This window comes from Anomalospiza imberbis, unplaced genomic scaffold, assembly GCF_031753505.1.
Source record: "Anomalospiza imberbis isolate Cuckoo-Finch-1a 21T00152 unplaced genomic scaffold, ASM3175350v1 scaffold_72, whole genome shotgun sequence".
Taxonomy (NCBI): Eukaryota; Metazoa; Chordata; class Aves; order Passeriformes; family Viduidae; genus Anomalospiza; species Anomalospiza imberbis.
This window is the reverse complement of record NW_027100335.1, coordinates 31,946-48,311: the sequence shown is the minus strand read 5'-3', so window position 1 is coordinate 48,311 and position 16,366 is coordinate 31,946. Positions and strand designations below refer to the sequence as shown.

The window sequence follows — 16,366 nt, the reverse complement described above, 5'->3', positions numbered from 1 at the left end:
CCAGCTGTGGAAAGGAGGTAGCGGAGCACTCTGTGCACAGGAGCTGGGAGCACGGCTTGTGCCCCACAGCATGGCCGTGAGAGGTGAGGTGGGGCTGCTGCTGCCCATCTGGGATGGATTATTAACAAGATTTTTTACAAACACTGCTGCTGGTGCAGAATCACCCAGGCTGGCCCACCTCCAAAGCCCTGGGGACCTTGCTGGGTGTTCAGGGGGGACATCCCAGAGCAGCTACTGCCCAAAGCTGATCCATCCCACTGCCTGCCATGGCCCAAGGCAGAGGGAGATCCCTGCAGGGAGGAGTCGTTCCAGCCCCAGGTTACCCACACAGGGCAGGAGGCATCCTCACGCTAAGGCAATTCCAGGATCAAAGCAGAGATTAAGACCTCAGGAAACACCTGCACAACCTGCTCTGCTCAACCCCAAAATGAGGTAGGTGGGGGATGTCCCAGAGACAGCCACAGATGTGCCCACCAAGCTCCCAGAGTCCTTACTTGATAGTCAGGATCGCAGACATAGGAGATCCAGCCACACTGAACTGGAATTCTTCCTCAAACTTCCCCAGCACGCTGGCACTGAAGGAGACCTGAATCGTCTGGGTCCCACCAGGTGCAATGATGCCTTCCTCGGGCGCAAACTTGAAGCAGAAGCCCACGTTTGCAGTTGAAGGGATATAGGTGAAGGGAGCATCAATAGCTCCTTGGTTAATCAGCTTCACCTGCAGCAGCAAGAGAGCAAAATGGAAATACATGTGGAATCTTCCCTTCTGGTGAGTTGTTGTCTAATGATGCAATTCACACCCAGAAAAGGCAGAGGATGCTTTGTGCTGCTGAATGGCAGAAGCAACAAAAAAACCACAACAGGACAAGTTCTGCCTTTGGGTTTTCATGCAAAGCCGTGGTAACTCCACAGAAGTGGAGTCCATAACCCTGGGGTTTTCCCATGGACACAGAGCACTCCACCTCTGGTCAGCATCACCAAGCTCATTCAGACCTGGCCCTGAGAGCAACGTGGGGTGATTGCAGCTGCGTGGTGAATCACCTCAGAGCTGCTGCTGCCCCAGCCAGCACAGCTCCAGCAGTACCATCTACTCATTCACCTTTTCCCACGTCATGAAAACAATACATTGATAATGAGGGATCAGCATCTAAATGTATAGACAGCACCATCTTATGGTAGGAAAACTCAGTGTGTCTTTCCCTTCCACAGCCATGCTTTTGAAAGTGTCTGGCACGATGCAGTGCCTCATTTTCCACCTCTTTCAGTTGCTCTCTCTTTGTTGGTTTTTTTTTGTTTGTTTTGTTTTTTTTTTTTTTTTTTTTTTTTTTTTTTTTTTTGTTTTTTTTTTGTTTTGTTTTGTTTTGGTTTTTTTTTGCAAACTTGACACTATTGTGGGGGAGGCAAATAGGTAGAAAAATCCTTTGCTTTATTCCCAGGAGCACTTTTCTCTTTCTGGAGTCAGAGATGCACCAAGGTGAAGTGTGGTGAGGGACTGGCCAGCAAGGGAAAGAACTCCCAAGCCCTTTGCAAGGGCCAGCACTGAGCCAGGAAGCTGGATGGCTTTCCTGTGGCTTCCAGGAATAAGCAGGAGACACTTGACTGGAAGCTGTTTGCAGTGGACTGAAGCTCAAACACAGCCAGGTTGTTCCAGCTGCTTCTGAGCAGCCCAGTACAAAGGTGCCTTGTGTCTGCCACTGCCACAAAAGCCTCTGAACATGCAGCTTTTTGACCTAGTGTTGGTTTCACATGCCAAGGGTTGTTCTGCAGGAAGCCTCCCAGCTGATCCCCAGAGAAGGGACTGGGGCTTCATGAACAACAGACACACCTTTCAGACGGCCCCAGATCTGAGCAGAACATCAAATATTCCCTGCTCACAACTGCCCAGGTTGGCAGGAATTCCACAGCCCCACCAGGAGCCACCAGGATCCATCCCAAGCCCTGCTGCTCACCTCATAAACGTGGGGGGTGTTGACAGAAACGTTCCCAAAGTTCAGTGTACGACAGCTGAGTTCAACCAAGGGTCCTTGGCCCTCCCCTGTGAGGCGCAGGGGCAGCCTGCTCTCACAGCCTGGGGAGAGATGTCCATTTCAGTACAATAATTCCCTCCGTTACACTGCATTTTCCAGGCTGCCTCAATGCTAGTCCCTGACTCTGAGCTGGATGCAACCGGCTCCTGATGCTGCAGGAGAAGATATGGACCCTTCTGTTCCCTCAGGAGATAGCCCTTGCGGCTGACTTGCAATTTCTAACCCATTCCTTGGGCTGGTTTCCAATCCTAGCCACCAGTCTGCCGAGTTTCAAACATCTCTGATGTCCTCTAGTGACAGGCCAAGGAGTAACGGGTAGAAATGGAAAGAAATTTTTGAGAGGGTGGTGAGACACTGGAGCAGGTTCCCCAGGGGCGTTGTGGAGGTTCCAGCCCTGAAAGTGTTCACAGCCAGGCTGGATGGGCTTGGAGCTCCCTGACCTAGTGGGAGGTGTCCCTGCCCAGAGGCCTTTGAGGTCCATTCCATCCTGAACTTACTATGATTCTGAGGTTTCCTTCCCATGCACTTAGAGGAGCTCTGAATTCCATTCAGTGCAGGCACAAAGCTCATGAAGAGTTTGGCAATTGCCAAACTACCTGGCCCAGAAGCACACGACTTTGTTGCCAAAGTCCTCAACTTCTGGCACTCAGCATTGTGTTCTATTTCCACAGACTGAGCTGCAAGGTGACAACTCCCACCCAGGGACAGAAGCAGGTGCTGGCCAAGGGTGCTCCTTCCGCAAACACCCAGGGCTCAGCGGGGCTCAGCCACTCTGGTCTGGCGGTGTCTGGGCAGTGGGAGTGATCCAGGGTCAGGGAGCACATTTCTAACTCAGCTCCTACCACCTGATGATGGAGCCATGTCAAATGGACCCATCCTGGAGGTCAGTGGTCTCTAGAGGGGCTCAGTGCTTGTTCACTAAAGCTGTTCTGCTCTGTAGCTCTTTGGCCTTTGAGGGAATGCTGGCAAAGCCATGGCATGAAAACCTCTCCCTGCACTGCCTGGGTTGTTCTGGGGTCAGTAACCCACACACGGCTGTTCTGAGCCCTGGCCTTGCACGGGAGACTCCCTGGGAGCTGCAGGGCCAGTGGGGATGTGCCAGCACTGCCCTGCTGACCAGGGACTCTTCCCAGCAGTTACAGGGGAGCCCAGTGGGCTCAGGCTTGCACCGTGGCTGCACTGAGGGTGAGAGAGGCAGGGGAAAGGAGCTGTACCTGAGATGCTGCAGTAAGCCACACTTTGGTACTCCAGTGCCTCTAGGGGTTTGAAGGTCACCTTGATTTCGGCCGAACAATTCGGCCCAATTTCTCCCTCCTAAAACAGAAAGGGACAGCAAAACATTTATCTTCAAACTTCACATTCCTTGTTTTCAACCACAGTCCTGCAAGCCTTTATTTAGAGCATCAGTGATGAGTGAACAACACAAAGAGCCCAAGGAAACACTCCAAACCCAGCTCAGCACACCGCTGGAAGCTCTCAATGCTCAGCTGATCAGCTCCCACTCTCCACAATATTGCTACTGCTCTGACACAAGCCCTTGGTCACATCATGCTGCTGTCAGCTACAGTGGGATGTAACTGCCACTGTGCACTGGTGGCTCTTCACAGGAAGAGACCATGATCCCCTTCCTTGGAAATAAAACTATTCGTTTAACCTGTTTTGAAAGGAAGCAGAGGTGGGGATTATTCTGGGGTTTACTCCAAGATGAGAAGGGATTTTGCTCTGTGAAGACTCCAGGCATTTATTGTCTCTCCCAACGCCAGGACTCACAATCAGGGCTCTGGTTGGTGGGAGGATGTGGTGGTTTGCTTGCACACGCAGAAAAGGAAAAGGTTTTCTGTCTGTGTGTGCAGGAGAACTCAAAAGGCCCATTTAAACCTTCCACCCTTGTGTCCAGGCTCTCAGAGGACACTGGAAGGGACACTCAGAAATAGTGCAAGGCGTGGTTACAGGAGGGGATTGGCATTTCTGTGATCAACCTTGGGCTGGATTTGGCTTCCTTTTCCCAGCCAACCATGGCAAGCCTGAGGTCAGTATGTGAACTGGCAGAGCTCCAACACCCTCTGCTGAACCCCAGGCACCACGGGGGAGCCCCTGCCTACAAGAACTGCTCCCTGTGGGCACTGCAAGGACACGCACGGAGCGCCCTTGAGCTCGAGCCCTGGCAGCAGAGCTCGGCTTTGTCAGGCTCCCAGCCCTGCCCTGAGCCTGCAGGGCAGAAACGCTTTTAGCAGCGAGCTCTGCAGCTGCACCAAAACTCCACATCCTTCCTCCCAGCACATCGGGCCAGCTGAGCATCTGCCGAGTGACCGCATCCGGGTGGGTGGAAGGGGAGGGGGAGGAGGAGGAGGAGGAGGAGGAGGAGGAAAATGCAGCTACCACTTACCACTGGCTCAATGAAAAAAATGTCATCGGAGAACAGCATGGGGTCTTCTTGCACCTTTGCTATCTCCTCCTGGACCGTGTCGCTCAGGAGGGCAGTGCAATCTTCACAAGAGCCCTTCTCCTTCTCTGTTTTTTCCTCCTCCGTTAAGTTTTCCAGCCACGTCTCTGTCCACGGCTCCAGAAAACGACACTGCCTGCAGCCACAGGAGAGACAAGGCCAGCAGATAATTGAATAAGCCACATATTTGCAGAGGGAAGTGTGAGTGCAGGAGGGCAAAGCACTTGGGGGAGGAGCAGCAGCAGCTCCCCAGCAAAGGCTGACCCCAAGCCGTGGGGTCCCACACGGATCAGAGGATAACTTGCTGCTCACTGGCACAGCAGGTAGTTTTACTCCACACCTGCAAGCTCAGGAGAGGTTTCCAAAGCCAGCAGCCCTCAAGAGAACCTCCTGGCTCAAAGGTTCTGCCAAAACTGAGGGAGAATCCACCAGCCACTTCAAGTGGCTTTTCCTACCACTGAGCTGCTCGGGGGAGGCAGATAAAGATCTCGGAGCAGGACTTCCCTGGGAACGGGAGACGAAGCTGGGTTGCAGCTACATGTTACCAGCATCGCTCTTTGTTTCTTCCATTTTGGACCTGCCCTGTTCCCTACTCTGCCTTTCACAGGAGCATCCCAATGGAAATGGATGAATTCAGGCACCGCACCCCTTCAGTGACATTCAAGGTTTTATGCATGAAAGCAGAGGCTCTGAGAGGGGAAGGGACTTTGTTGTGCAGGAGGGAGACAGCAAACTCCTGGAGAGGCCTTTTCACAATCCAGAGCTTTTTGGGCCCCATCCCAGTGCATGGCAGCAAGAATGTCCTGAGAGGGAAAGGGTCCTGCACTGTCTCCTCTCATAAAAAAGTCCTCTCTGCTCTGAGATCTCAAGAGCTGCTCTGACAGCAGGACAGGGGCCTTGGAGCTACAACCATGCCTAAGACTGGAAGTAAGGAAGAATAAAATGTCCTGGTGGCAGTCTAGGACACAAACTGGCATGAAAACAGATGTAATTGGGGAAAAAAAAAACAACAACAAAAAAAAAAAAAAAAAAAAAAAAACAAAAAACCACACAAAACCAAAACCAGGTTGAAGTTTACTTTGGGGAAACCTAGTTGCTTCTGAGGGGACAGTGGATCACCTGGGGTCCAGGCTGAGGCAGGCAAGCGGGAAAAAATAGAAATAAACAGCCCAGGGAAGTAGCCAGAGAGGGTCATGGGGTTTTTTGTTAACACACAGAGTTTGTCTGGAAGTCAGACACTGTGTAAGGAGATAGAGAACACTGGAAAGCCAAGAAGCCCAGGGCACTAAAGGACCCTCTCACCAGCCATTCAGGTGGGCAAGGGTCGATCTCCTGGTCCTTTGCAGGCAATTTAAAATGGCTCTGGGGGCTGCAAGCGACCTGGCCCGCAGCAACCAGGGGCTTGCCACGGCAGTTTTGGCCCAGCAGTTTTGGCCCGGCGTTTTTTCAGTTTTTGCACAAGCAGGCTGAGCAGAAAGGGTGCAGCCACCCACCCTCCTTGTGTAGTGGCTTGTGTCTTTTTGCTGGTTGCGAGGTGCTTGCCTTTTTTTTTTTTTTTTCCTTTCTTTCTTTCTTCTTTTATATTTCCCCCAGCTATGGTTTACAAATGATGACAAGCCATTGCTGCTGCTGCTGCCAGCAGGAGTGTACTAACTCAAACAGAAGCTCCCAGGAAGGACGCAGCTCTCCAGGCCCCTGGCTGCAGGGAGGGTCTGAGCCTGGTGTTAATATCAGAGGAGGTGCAAAAGACACCTGCGTGTGGTGTGGGCAGGTGAATGATCTGCTCTGCCCGGTGGCAGAGCTTAAGGAAGAAGTGGAAAGGCTGAGGAGCATTAGGGAGAGCGACACAGAAATAAACTGGTGGAGTTACACCCGTCCAACCCTGAGAGAAGCTCAGCAGGAGCCAGAGGAGCCCAGCCCTTCTTGGGATCAGGCAGAAGGAGGAGGCCTAGGAGACAGTGGGGAATGGAAGTGGGTCTCTGCTGGGGAGGTAATAAAATTCCATCCTGACCCCCATCACCTACCCAGGTGCCCTGACAGAATAGGTATGAGGCCTGGCTCCAGCGGGGCAGGCAGATGACACTAAAGAAAAAATTCTGTCTGGAGAGTCTCCCAGCTGCACTTGGTCTGTCACACAGATCACAGCCTCAAGAGTTAAGAAGAAAAGAAGGGCAGTGGTAGTAGGTGACTCCCTTCTAAGGGGAGCTGAGGGCCCTGTACATTGACTGGATCCATTCCACAGGGCAGTGTGCTGCCTCCCTGGGGTCCAGGTACGGGATATCACCAGGAAATTCCCTAATAACTAAATGAACTTCATCTGTTCACCACTGTCTGGGGTACAGTGACCGTGAAATAATAAGAGTTCTCAATATTCAGTGAAACACGGAGGGGCATCAACGAAACTTCTACTCTGGACTTCTGGAGGGCAGATTCGGCCTGTTCAAGAGACTGATTTGGGGAGAACCCTGGGAAACAGCCCTTAAAAACAAAGGAGTCCAGGAAGGATGGACATACTTCAAGAAAGAAGTCTTGAAGGCACAGGAACAGACTGTCCCTGTGTGCTGAAAGGCGAGCTGGCAGGGAAGACAACCAGCCTGGATGGGCAAGGAGCTTCTGAAGGAACTAAGGGAAAAAAAGAGTGTGTATCACCTTTGGAAAGCGGGCGAGCTGTTTAAGGATGTTGCCAGCTCATGTAGGAAGAAGATTAGAGAGGCAAAAGCCCAATGAGAACTTGAGGAAATCCAGTCATTGCAACCAACCTTTCCTTCCCAAAATGCCATCCTTGGCTGGAGTTTAAGTGGAACTGGAATGCCTAGTGCTGAGCTCCTGAAGCCAGCAGGGACACACACCCTAGTGCCAGGCACGGTTTACTTGGCCCAAACCATTCAAAAGCACCAACACCCCCCCGAGGCCACACGTCAGTTTTAGCCTTGGGCCATGTATCTCAGTGAAATGCATCTGTCAGACTAACCTCCTCTTCTCTTTATTCTCTTCTTCCTCAGTAGGAAAAGTCTTCCACTGGAAGTGGGCCGTGACGTTACTTCTGTTTTCAATGAACACGGTTGTGTGGTTTGACATGGTGATGAAAGTCTTCTCAACCTCCACAAAATTTGTGCTCAACCCAGCACGGACAGCTCCAGCTTCTCCATGGAGCTCTGTGTGGATGCTTTCTTCACCTGGAACAAAGCAAAGGGGAGTCTTTGCTCAGCTCAGTTGCTGATGGAAGCACAAGGAACAGAGCAAACCACGGGTCACAGAAGAAAGTGTCACAGCTTTTAGCTGAACGAGCAGTTCCATGGATCAGTACATTTATCACATCCTGACAGCTCTGGGTGTACGGCGTGAGGATGTCCTGGGCACCTCCTTAAACACCTTATTTCTGAGAGTGTTTGTGCAGATTTGGCCCCAAGGTGACAGTATGTGCAGTGAGATTTGTCAGTGTGCTCCGGTGACCCACTCAGATCATGGGGATTTCTGCATCCAAGTCCTTCAGGTGACGCTGAGGAGCTCTGTTCAGTCCTGGCTTGCCCAGGGTCTCCCTGGGCACCCCACGAGACTCCTGTCTCTCCTGATCCCTTGGATCCCTTGTTGCTGACAAAAAAATACGCCTGGGGGCATGTGGGCAGCAAAAGGAGGCCCAGAGGAACAAGTGAAGTGACAGCCCACAGCAGAAGGGGACACAGGTGAGGAAACACAACCAGCCTGGCTCTGCAATATGCCAAACCACTACAAAACGAACACCGTGAAAATCATCATCATCTCCCTGTCCAAACCCACGGCCACATCAGTCTTGAAAGATTTTATATTGTTCTGATCTCAAAAACCAAGCTGGAGCATTTCAAATTAAATAAAAAAGGGACAAAGGAAAGATTAATAAGTACAGAGCAGCTTCTGTATGAAGGCTGAATGGGATTCCTCAGTCTAGAAATCAAATGGGAGATAGATGTGAGAGGTTTGCAATAGCATGAACAGTCTGGGAAATGGGGACAGGGAAAAATTTGTCTTGATTTGTCACCAAACAGGAACTCGAGGGCCTGGAAATGTTATTAGACAGAAACTAAATATATGTGTAAGGGCAACATAGCAAAAGGGTCTGTGACAAGCCAGTGGAGAAGCAGCATATGGGATAGAGGTGTGCAAGAAACACATTTGCATTGGAGAGAGTCTGATGGAAACCTCACACCTCACATACAGCACTGCCCAGGAATAAAATAAAATTAATAAAATTTCACCCAGGCACAGCCACACGGTCGTGGAGAGTCAGGGTTCCTCCTTCCTCCACTCAGCAACTCCCAGAAAAACAGGAGTCCAAACATCTTAGCCCTGTTAGAGGGGATCCACTTTATCAACCCCCTAAACACCAGGGAGTTCTCTGTTTTCTTTGGGGTAAAGCTGAACAGGGGAGGGACCTCTAGAGGGAATGGAGGGGGACGGGACACAGGGAGCACCGGTGGAGAACTGTCCTGTGCCCCGTGCAGGGCCCAGCACTCACCTGTGCTGCAGCACAGGGACCCGGAATGGTCACCGGTCGTCAGCGGGTGAAATCCCACTGTCACCTGCATGCTGTCACCAGCGCCCAGAGTTCCCATGGCCGGAACCACGGAGAAAGGACTGCAACACAGAGAGAGAGCAGCAGCTGCAATGCTCTGGTTCCTTTTGTTGCTCTTTCCCAGCCCTGTTATCACCCAAAGGTGTTTTGCACAAGGACAGATCCTCACCTCTGGGTGCTCAGCTGGTAACGAGCTGCCCGGTTACCGACATTGCGAACCAGCAGAGTCTTCTGGGTGCTGCACTTGACCGGACAGCCCGAGAAGTCCAGCTGCTCAGGGAAGTCCAGGATAGCTCGGGCACCAATGGCCCGAATTGGCACAACTATCCTTTCGCTTGGAGTGATGCAGACGAGCTCGTGGGAATAATCCTGCACGAAAAGAAACTAGCTCAACACGGGACATTTAGTGCCATCCCCATGGCAGAAGAAAAACCGTTTCCTATAACCCTTCAAGGGCATCAATTTACCTATTCCACCCTAAAATGAACACTGAGTTCTACTAATATGTCACATTTTAAAGGCACCAGTGCACTTTGCAAAACCTATCTCAGTGGCATTAAGTTCTTTTGTCACTTGGGTCATCCAGAGAACAGCCCTAGGACACCCTAATTTTTACTCTAAATTGTAATGATGTTAAATAATTCCTAAGCCCCTTCTAGGGAACATGGAGCTAGGGAACACAGGACATTCCTCTTTAGGTTTCTATATTCCCACTGTTGGAGAATAGGACAAAGTGTTATAGTGACTCTAAGCAGCAAAAAGATGAGAAAACAGCTGCACCCAAAAAGCTCCTGCACCTCTGGCCTGGTGTAGAAACATCAGTTGGCTCAGAACTGCCCTCTAACTTTGCCTCTCCAACCACGTCAGGAGAAGAACAGTGCTAAGAGGTGGCAGCATGCTGTTGGAAAGAGCCTCTCTTTGCTTCCCTGCAAGGCTTCCTCCCTTCCATGCCATGTCCTAAACCCTTCTGTATGAACAAGCCTCCAGATCACAGCACTGAGATCAGACTTGCCAGGGCCCCAGCACTGGTGTTCAAACCTCCCCACAAAAGCACCTTTGGCAGGGAACGGGTGCCAGGTGACAGAGCCACCACAGTGACAGGCGTGAAGACGGAGCCACAGCAGTGTCACTGCCACAGGCTCTGGGGTCACAGCTCTGCCTGCAGGTTGTGCCTGCCCTACACGAGCTCTTTCAGGGAGGTGACCAAGGCCCCTGCAGCTCACCAACCTCCTGCTGGCTAAGGGCACCTAGAGCCCCGTGTGCCTGTGCCAGGCCGGGCTCACGGGCACAGCACATCCTCTGCCCTGGCCCTGCAGCTGTATCATGGTCAGCTGTGCTCTGGGACAGCACAGCTGCAAGGCTGGAGAACACAGGGTGTGAAAAAGCACCGTCTTTGCTCCAGCCCAGGGTGAGGCAGGGAAGCTGTTGCCAGCCAGGAAGGAGGAAAGCCCTCTGACCTCTCTGTTCCTCTAGTGTTTTCCACAATAATGAAATCCCTTCCACTGTACCTAGAGATGGCGGAAGATCTATCAACACCCCTCTGTCATTTTCACTGTTCCCCGTGCTCTTCCCTTGGGAACGCTCAGGAATGTGCAGGGAGGGGCAGCAGAGCCTGTCAGGCCCGGGCGCAGTGCCTGACAGCGCGTGCCAGGCTGTGAGTGGCTGCAGGCTGCCTGCCCACGGCCTGGAGCCAGGCTCACAGCATGGAATGTGGGGGTGCACCGAGGGCAGGGAAAACAGTGGCTTCGGAGAGAATTCTGTGGCTTGGCTCCTCCAGTCTCACCTTGTTCTCGTCGGGGGTGAAGCGGATGCGCACAGGGGCGGACGCGCCCGGCAGCACGACACGGTACGCGTCGTTGGAGCACGTGAGCTGGAAGTAAGGCGAGCTCTCCATGGAGACCTTCACCACCCGACGAAACTGCAGGAAAAACATGAAACCATGGTTTTGCTGCTTGTGGAAACAGGATGAAAGGAGACCTGTCCGTGCCCTGGTGACATCCCTCCTTGACCCCTTTTCCAAAGCACTTTCAGCTGTGGAGGTACAGGCACATAATTCCCGAGGGTGAACTCGAATCCCTTCTGTCTGGGTCCAGCATTTTGGCCAGCACTGGGGCAGTAGGGCAGTGCCTGGTGGGAAGGAAGGGCCGAGCAGGTCAGCACCAGCGGGACGGAGACAGAGCACTTGAACCAAGTCCTCTGCATATTCAACAAGGCCAAAAAACCTGCTGGCTCCTGCCTGCACACAGCCATGCAGTAGTCGTGTTCCAGAGGGGGAATGTGCTGCCTGAAAGCAAAACAGCACGTTATCCTGGGGGAAGGAAGAAATTCCCTTCTAGCAGATGAGGTTTGGGTAGGGCAGTTCTGGGGATACAGTCATGCAGGCAGACCAGCAAGAGAGGAGACCAAACACTGTGGCCGTACTGGGAATAAAAGCAAACCTGAAAAGCAAAAGGAACACAGCAAGACAACCCCTAAAACAAGGAGATGGCAAAGGGAATTTAAATGAGCAGTAAAGCAGCAAGGAAGAATCATGAAACCATGAGAGCAATCAGCTTGCCAAAAGTGACAGAAACACAGACAGGCTGTGCCTACCAACTATGGACTTCGAAGGCATTTTCTGCCTGGAGAAACACGACCAGCACTGACTCACAGTGTGGTTCCAGTATTAAAAGCCAATCTTGGCTCTCCAGGGGTTCTTGCTGCCTGTGCAGGCAAGCTGGGCTGCTGGGCATTCCTGCCTGCAGCCAGCAGGCCAGGTTCTGCCCTCTGGGAAACACAGACACAGCAAACGTGCATTTTCTAGCACATAGATATCAACCCCTGAGCACCAAAATGCTCTCAGAAAGTCTAAACCAGATGATTTTGACTCCCTCCCGTCTCTTGCCATCAGCCTGCTTTTGGCACAAGGCTCATTTGAGAAAATGCTGCCCTGACTGAAATTCAAATGGTCTCAGTTTTCCTCTTTACAGCGGAACACAACTGCTGACATTTTTAAGCTTTGTCCCTCTCCACTCTCTTGGGAAACTGCAAAACAATCACAATTTCTTCAAGTGAAGGTGAAAACCTCCAGGAGCACGTGGCTTTGGATGTGCTGAGGTTCTCCAAAGGAAAAGCAGAGCACCATGGTGCTTTTGGAAAACCTGAGCAGAGCTGGATGAAGCCTAGCAGGAGCCCGAAGTGGCACCTGAAGCCTCCTGCTGCTTCTGCTACATCAGCCTGATTCCAGGGCTGTTTCAGAAGACACTTCCTGCAGTGCCAGTGCCATTAATGAAAAGTGATTCCAGCACAAAGTGGAGAAGACTCAGCCCCTGAGCTTTGACTGTGAGCTGCACAAAGGGAGCCAAACAGGCTGAGAGAGGCAGAGGAGCCAAGATGAACCAAGGAGACACAGGATGTGGTGTACACTCAAGGCAAAGCTTGAGAGCAGGTAAGAACTGTACAGCCCTCAACATTCCTATCAATCCAGAGCTTTCAAGAGAAGGCAGCTCCTTTGGGATAGATACCATCAACACATGGCCAAGATCAGGGGAGAATTCCCAGCACAGGAAGATTTCCACCATCTTGCAGAACAAAGGTGCTGAGACATTTTCTTGTGGATGTGCTGCAGCAGATAACTTGCTTTGCTGCACACTCTGGGAATTACACCACTCTCCTCTTCCAGCACAGTGTTAAAGCTCCACGCCCCAGCACTTACCTTGTCCTTATTCGTGACAGACAGCACCATCTCAGAGACCTCATGGGCGACAAAGTTCTGAAATACCACCTCTGGTGGGGAAATCTGAAACAAGTTCTGCTTCAGGGGAACTGACGACACCTGGAGAGGCGAGAGAGAGCAGGGAGAGGTTCAGCTGCTGGGAGGAAGGCTCATGAAGGATCCCTGACACTGACCCCCAGTGAAGTACAGGCCCTGGGTGAGCACCTCTGCCCAGCCCACACTGGGCAAGCAGTGGCTCACCCACCTCTGCTCTGAGCTGACCAAGAGCTGCTGGGCCACACAGAGCAGGCTCAAGCCAAGCTGCTCTTTTGGCATGTATTTCTCCAGGTTTCCTTCTCCAGAATGCCAGGCAGCACTTACCTTAAGCACAGCCCTGTGCCCATGTGGTCACAGAGCTCTGGGGCACTGAGTGAGCACTCATGGAGTAAGAAAAACCCACAAATTTACATCAGACTCCGTGGGAAACGATTCTGGGATGTCCTTTACTCTGAGACAGGGAAACCAAGGCCCACACAACTGCAAATACCTTTTTTGATCTAGAACTTAGACATCAGTAAGAAAAGAACAGTACCAGAGGAGGTGTGAGAGATAAGGTGATGTTTTGCTGCAGCCAAAAGGTTATTAAGTGAAATAATGGAATTTGTTGGTTCTGTGTGTTGTTTGTGGTTTGGATTTGTTCAGGTTGGTTTGCTGGGTGTTGCTGTGGGAGGGACGGAGACCTGACCAAAAGGAAGCAGGATGAGAGGGGAGGGGACAGAAGAGCTGGCAGTTGGACAGAATGGAAGTTCCCAAGTACCCATCCAAGGGGAAAGGGGACAGGGACCTCCCTGGCCAGGTATAAAGGGGATAGAAAGATTGCCTTTTCTATGAGGGTGTGTGTGTTCATGTCTCCAGGGGGAAGCAGACATGCCCAGCTCAGCTGAATCTTTACTAATAGATAGTTTTCTTTTGCTTCGATTATTTTTGTCCCCTTTAATTGTATTTAAAAGTTAGTGCGTTTCAAACAGAGGTAAAACAAAAATAAAGTAACACAGAAGTTAGGAAAAAGACAAATGAGGTGAAAGCTGAATGAGGGTAATGTTCAGTTATTTTCTCAGCAACATGGGTGAAAGGAGAGTTGGTATCTCCTTTTTCCATGTGCTTTAAATGGGTGCTTTCTTGTAATTATTGCTATCTTACATGATACCATTGTAGAGGCATGTCTGGAATGACACAACAGCAAATGCTTCTGGAGCAGAGGCATTGCTTTGAGAAAACTCTCCCTGCTTTGTCTGCCTTCTCCAGACACACTGCTGTCACTCCAGACACACAAGCAGGTCTCCTGTGTGACTCCACAGGAGACAGTCTGCTGATGGGAGTGGCTGCAGCCCCCTGTCCCTTAGCTGTGCCCTTCTCTGAGGTGTTCCCAACGCCCCTCTCCAGGGCAATCCTTAACCAGTGTGTCACATGTCTCTTGCTGCCAATTTCCTGCTCAACAGCCCACCTCGGTCACCTACCCCCTTGGACTGTGCTTTGTACTGAGCCAGTCCTGCCAGAAAAGCAGCTTTAAACACACCTCTACGTAGGCACTGATGCACATAAAGCACATCCATTCCCCTCTGCCCAGGGCGAGCCCCCTGTACATCTGGCAGCCTGCAAAATCTAACACCCCGTCAGGGTCCAACACATTGTTCCAACCCAAAGCACTCGTGCAATTCGTTTTGTTAAATCTGAAGTAATTACTGCAGGTCCTCGGCCTTCAGAGGCCAACGCTGCCACTCTGGAGGGAATCCTGTGACCCCGAGCATTTGATGGCGACCACACCAAAGCAAGAGGTGGCCACTTCAGCAGGAGAATGGCAAATGGCAACTTTGTGCCTTTGTGTCCCCAGCCTTCCCCCCATTGTTTTAGCAATGGCAGCTTCAGCAAAGGTTATTTGTGCTGGCTTAGTGCAGATCAGGACTCCCTGTCCACCACTCCCAGCAGTTTGCACTGACAACAGGACCTGGACACGGAGGTATTTTGCTGGAGGCAAGCCTGTCACAAGCACACACCCTCTTCAAACTTCACATCAAACAGAAAGGAAAAGAGCAGGAAAAGGCTACCTTTTGATCAGGCTCACTCATGTCCAGAAATGGGCTGTCAGTTCTGGGCAGAATACTCCCCCCAGTGCTGGCCTTCTTCTTCATGCTGAGAAACTTCTCCCGCAGGGACTTAGCTGGAAGCAGCTGAAAGGCAAAAATAAACCAGCTGGAGCCTCAGAGATGTGCTTGTTCAGAAAGGCTTTTCTTGAACGAGTGCCACTGGTGAACAACTTGTGATCACATAGTCTAGGACAGTCCTGGAAGCCCTGGAAGTTACTTGCTGAAATACTTAGCACCAATAAATTAATAATACAGAGTGGAATACACATACTCCAACCACAAGGCTCTGTCCCATTAGCTTCTCCGGGATTAAAAGTGACATCTTTGGGGATTTCTGCTCTTTGGGCATTGGTTTCCTCTTCAGTTCATTGGATTGAGGCAGTGACCTTTTCAGAGAGTGGGGAGGAGCTCTCAGAACTCCCCTAACTCCATCCCTGCACAACACTGAGAACTCACAGTGAGGAGATAGCACTGCTGGGCGAGTCCAAGAGAAGCAAGAAAGGAACGTCGTACCAAGAGTGAGGTGCACAGGAATGTGCCCAAGATTTCCTTCTCTCTGTTAATTAGCATTTGTTTTCTCTGTCTGGGCTCACAGGCCCCTGCACAGAAGAAAACAGAGGGATCTCCTTGACAGAGCCTCAGCAGTGGGGCATCTTCAGTCAAGTGAGCTCCAGACACCAAGGGACCTTTGTGGCCCTTACTCCAGTGCTGTCTGCAGGGCTGGATCTGCACCCACACGGGCGATGAGAGAGAGCAGCTGGCTTGGAAGCTCTTCCAGCTGGGACCAGCCGTGTCTCTCAAGGCTTTGGGCAGAGCTTGAGCTTCCCCCCCCTCAACATGCCCAGGTGCCCAAGGGCAGGTTGGTCAGAGCAGCACAGGTGAGTGCCCAGCCTGACAGGAGGAATTGCTGTGGCAAAGGGAAAGGGACAGAACACACGCTCAGGGCTTCAGCTGCACATTGGTTTCTCTTGGCTCCGGTGGCACGGCCAGGCAAGACCCTGAGTGTTGTAAAATGTAGGTGAACTTAATGGGAAGAAATGATGATGTTTAACATTAGTTTAGAAGGTTGAATGATTTATTATAACTATGCTATAATACATTAATATACTATGTAAAGGAAGATTTTAAAACGACATAATTTTCTAACTACTATATCTAACTAACTAACAACTTGTGACTTTGTTTTTGAGAGTCTAGACACAGGTGGATCTGATTGGTTATTAGGTGCAAACCATTTTCACTAGACTCTAAGTATTCACTGTAGGTAAACAATTTTCTGAACACATTCCACATAGGAAAAACAAGGAGCAGAAATAGAAATTGTTTTCTCTTTTTCTCTGTGCACCTCTATGAAAAATCTTGAGAGAGAGAGAAATGTGCTTACTACACAGCACAGGTGAGTGCCCAGCCTGACAGAAGGAACTGCTGTGGCAAAGGGAAAGGGACAGAACACACGCTCAGGGCTTCAGCTGCACATTGGTTTCTCTTGGCTCCGGTGGCACAGCCAGG

At 51.1% G+C, this 16,366-nt stretch overlaps 1 protein-coding gene across 1 annotated transcript; it reads right to left on the bottom strand.

Moving 5' to 3' along the window:
- Nucleotides 1-437: 437 nt before the first annotated feature.
- LOC137467643 (hydrocephalus-inducing protein homolog) lies at nucleotides 438-13,141 on the bottom strand. The gene is made up of 9 exons (XM_068179102.1): nucleotides 12,714-13,141; nucleotides 10,803-10,937; nucleotides 9,189-9,388; nucleotides 8,963-9,081; nucleotides 7,442-7,646; nucleotides 4,414-4,606; nucleotides 3,242-3,341; nucleotides 1,950-2,068; nucleotides 438-718 (listed from the first exon to the last, which is right to left on the bottom strand). The coding sequence occupies exons 1-9, from the start codon at nucleotides 12,741-12,743 to the stop codon at nucleotides 491-493; spliced, it is 1,329 nt and encodes a 442-aa protein (XP_068035203.1). The 5' UTR covers nucleotides 12,744-13,141; the 3' UTR covers nucleotides 438-490.
- Nucleotides 13,142-16,366: the final 3,225 nt, after the last annotated feature.

Coding starts and splice junctions, on each gene's coding strand:
- LOC137467643 (XM_068179102.1), bottom strand. CDS start 12,743: ATGGTGCTGTCTGTCACGAATAAGGACAAG. Junction 10,938..12,713: donor CTGTCACGAATAAGGACAAG/GTAAGTGCTGGG, acceptor TTTTTCCTGCAG/TTTCGTCGGGTGGTGAAGGT. Junction 3,342..4,413: donor TTTTTTTCATTGAGCCAGTG/GTAAGTGGTAGC, acceptor TTTCTGTTTTAG/GAGGGAGAAATTGGGCCGAA.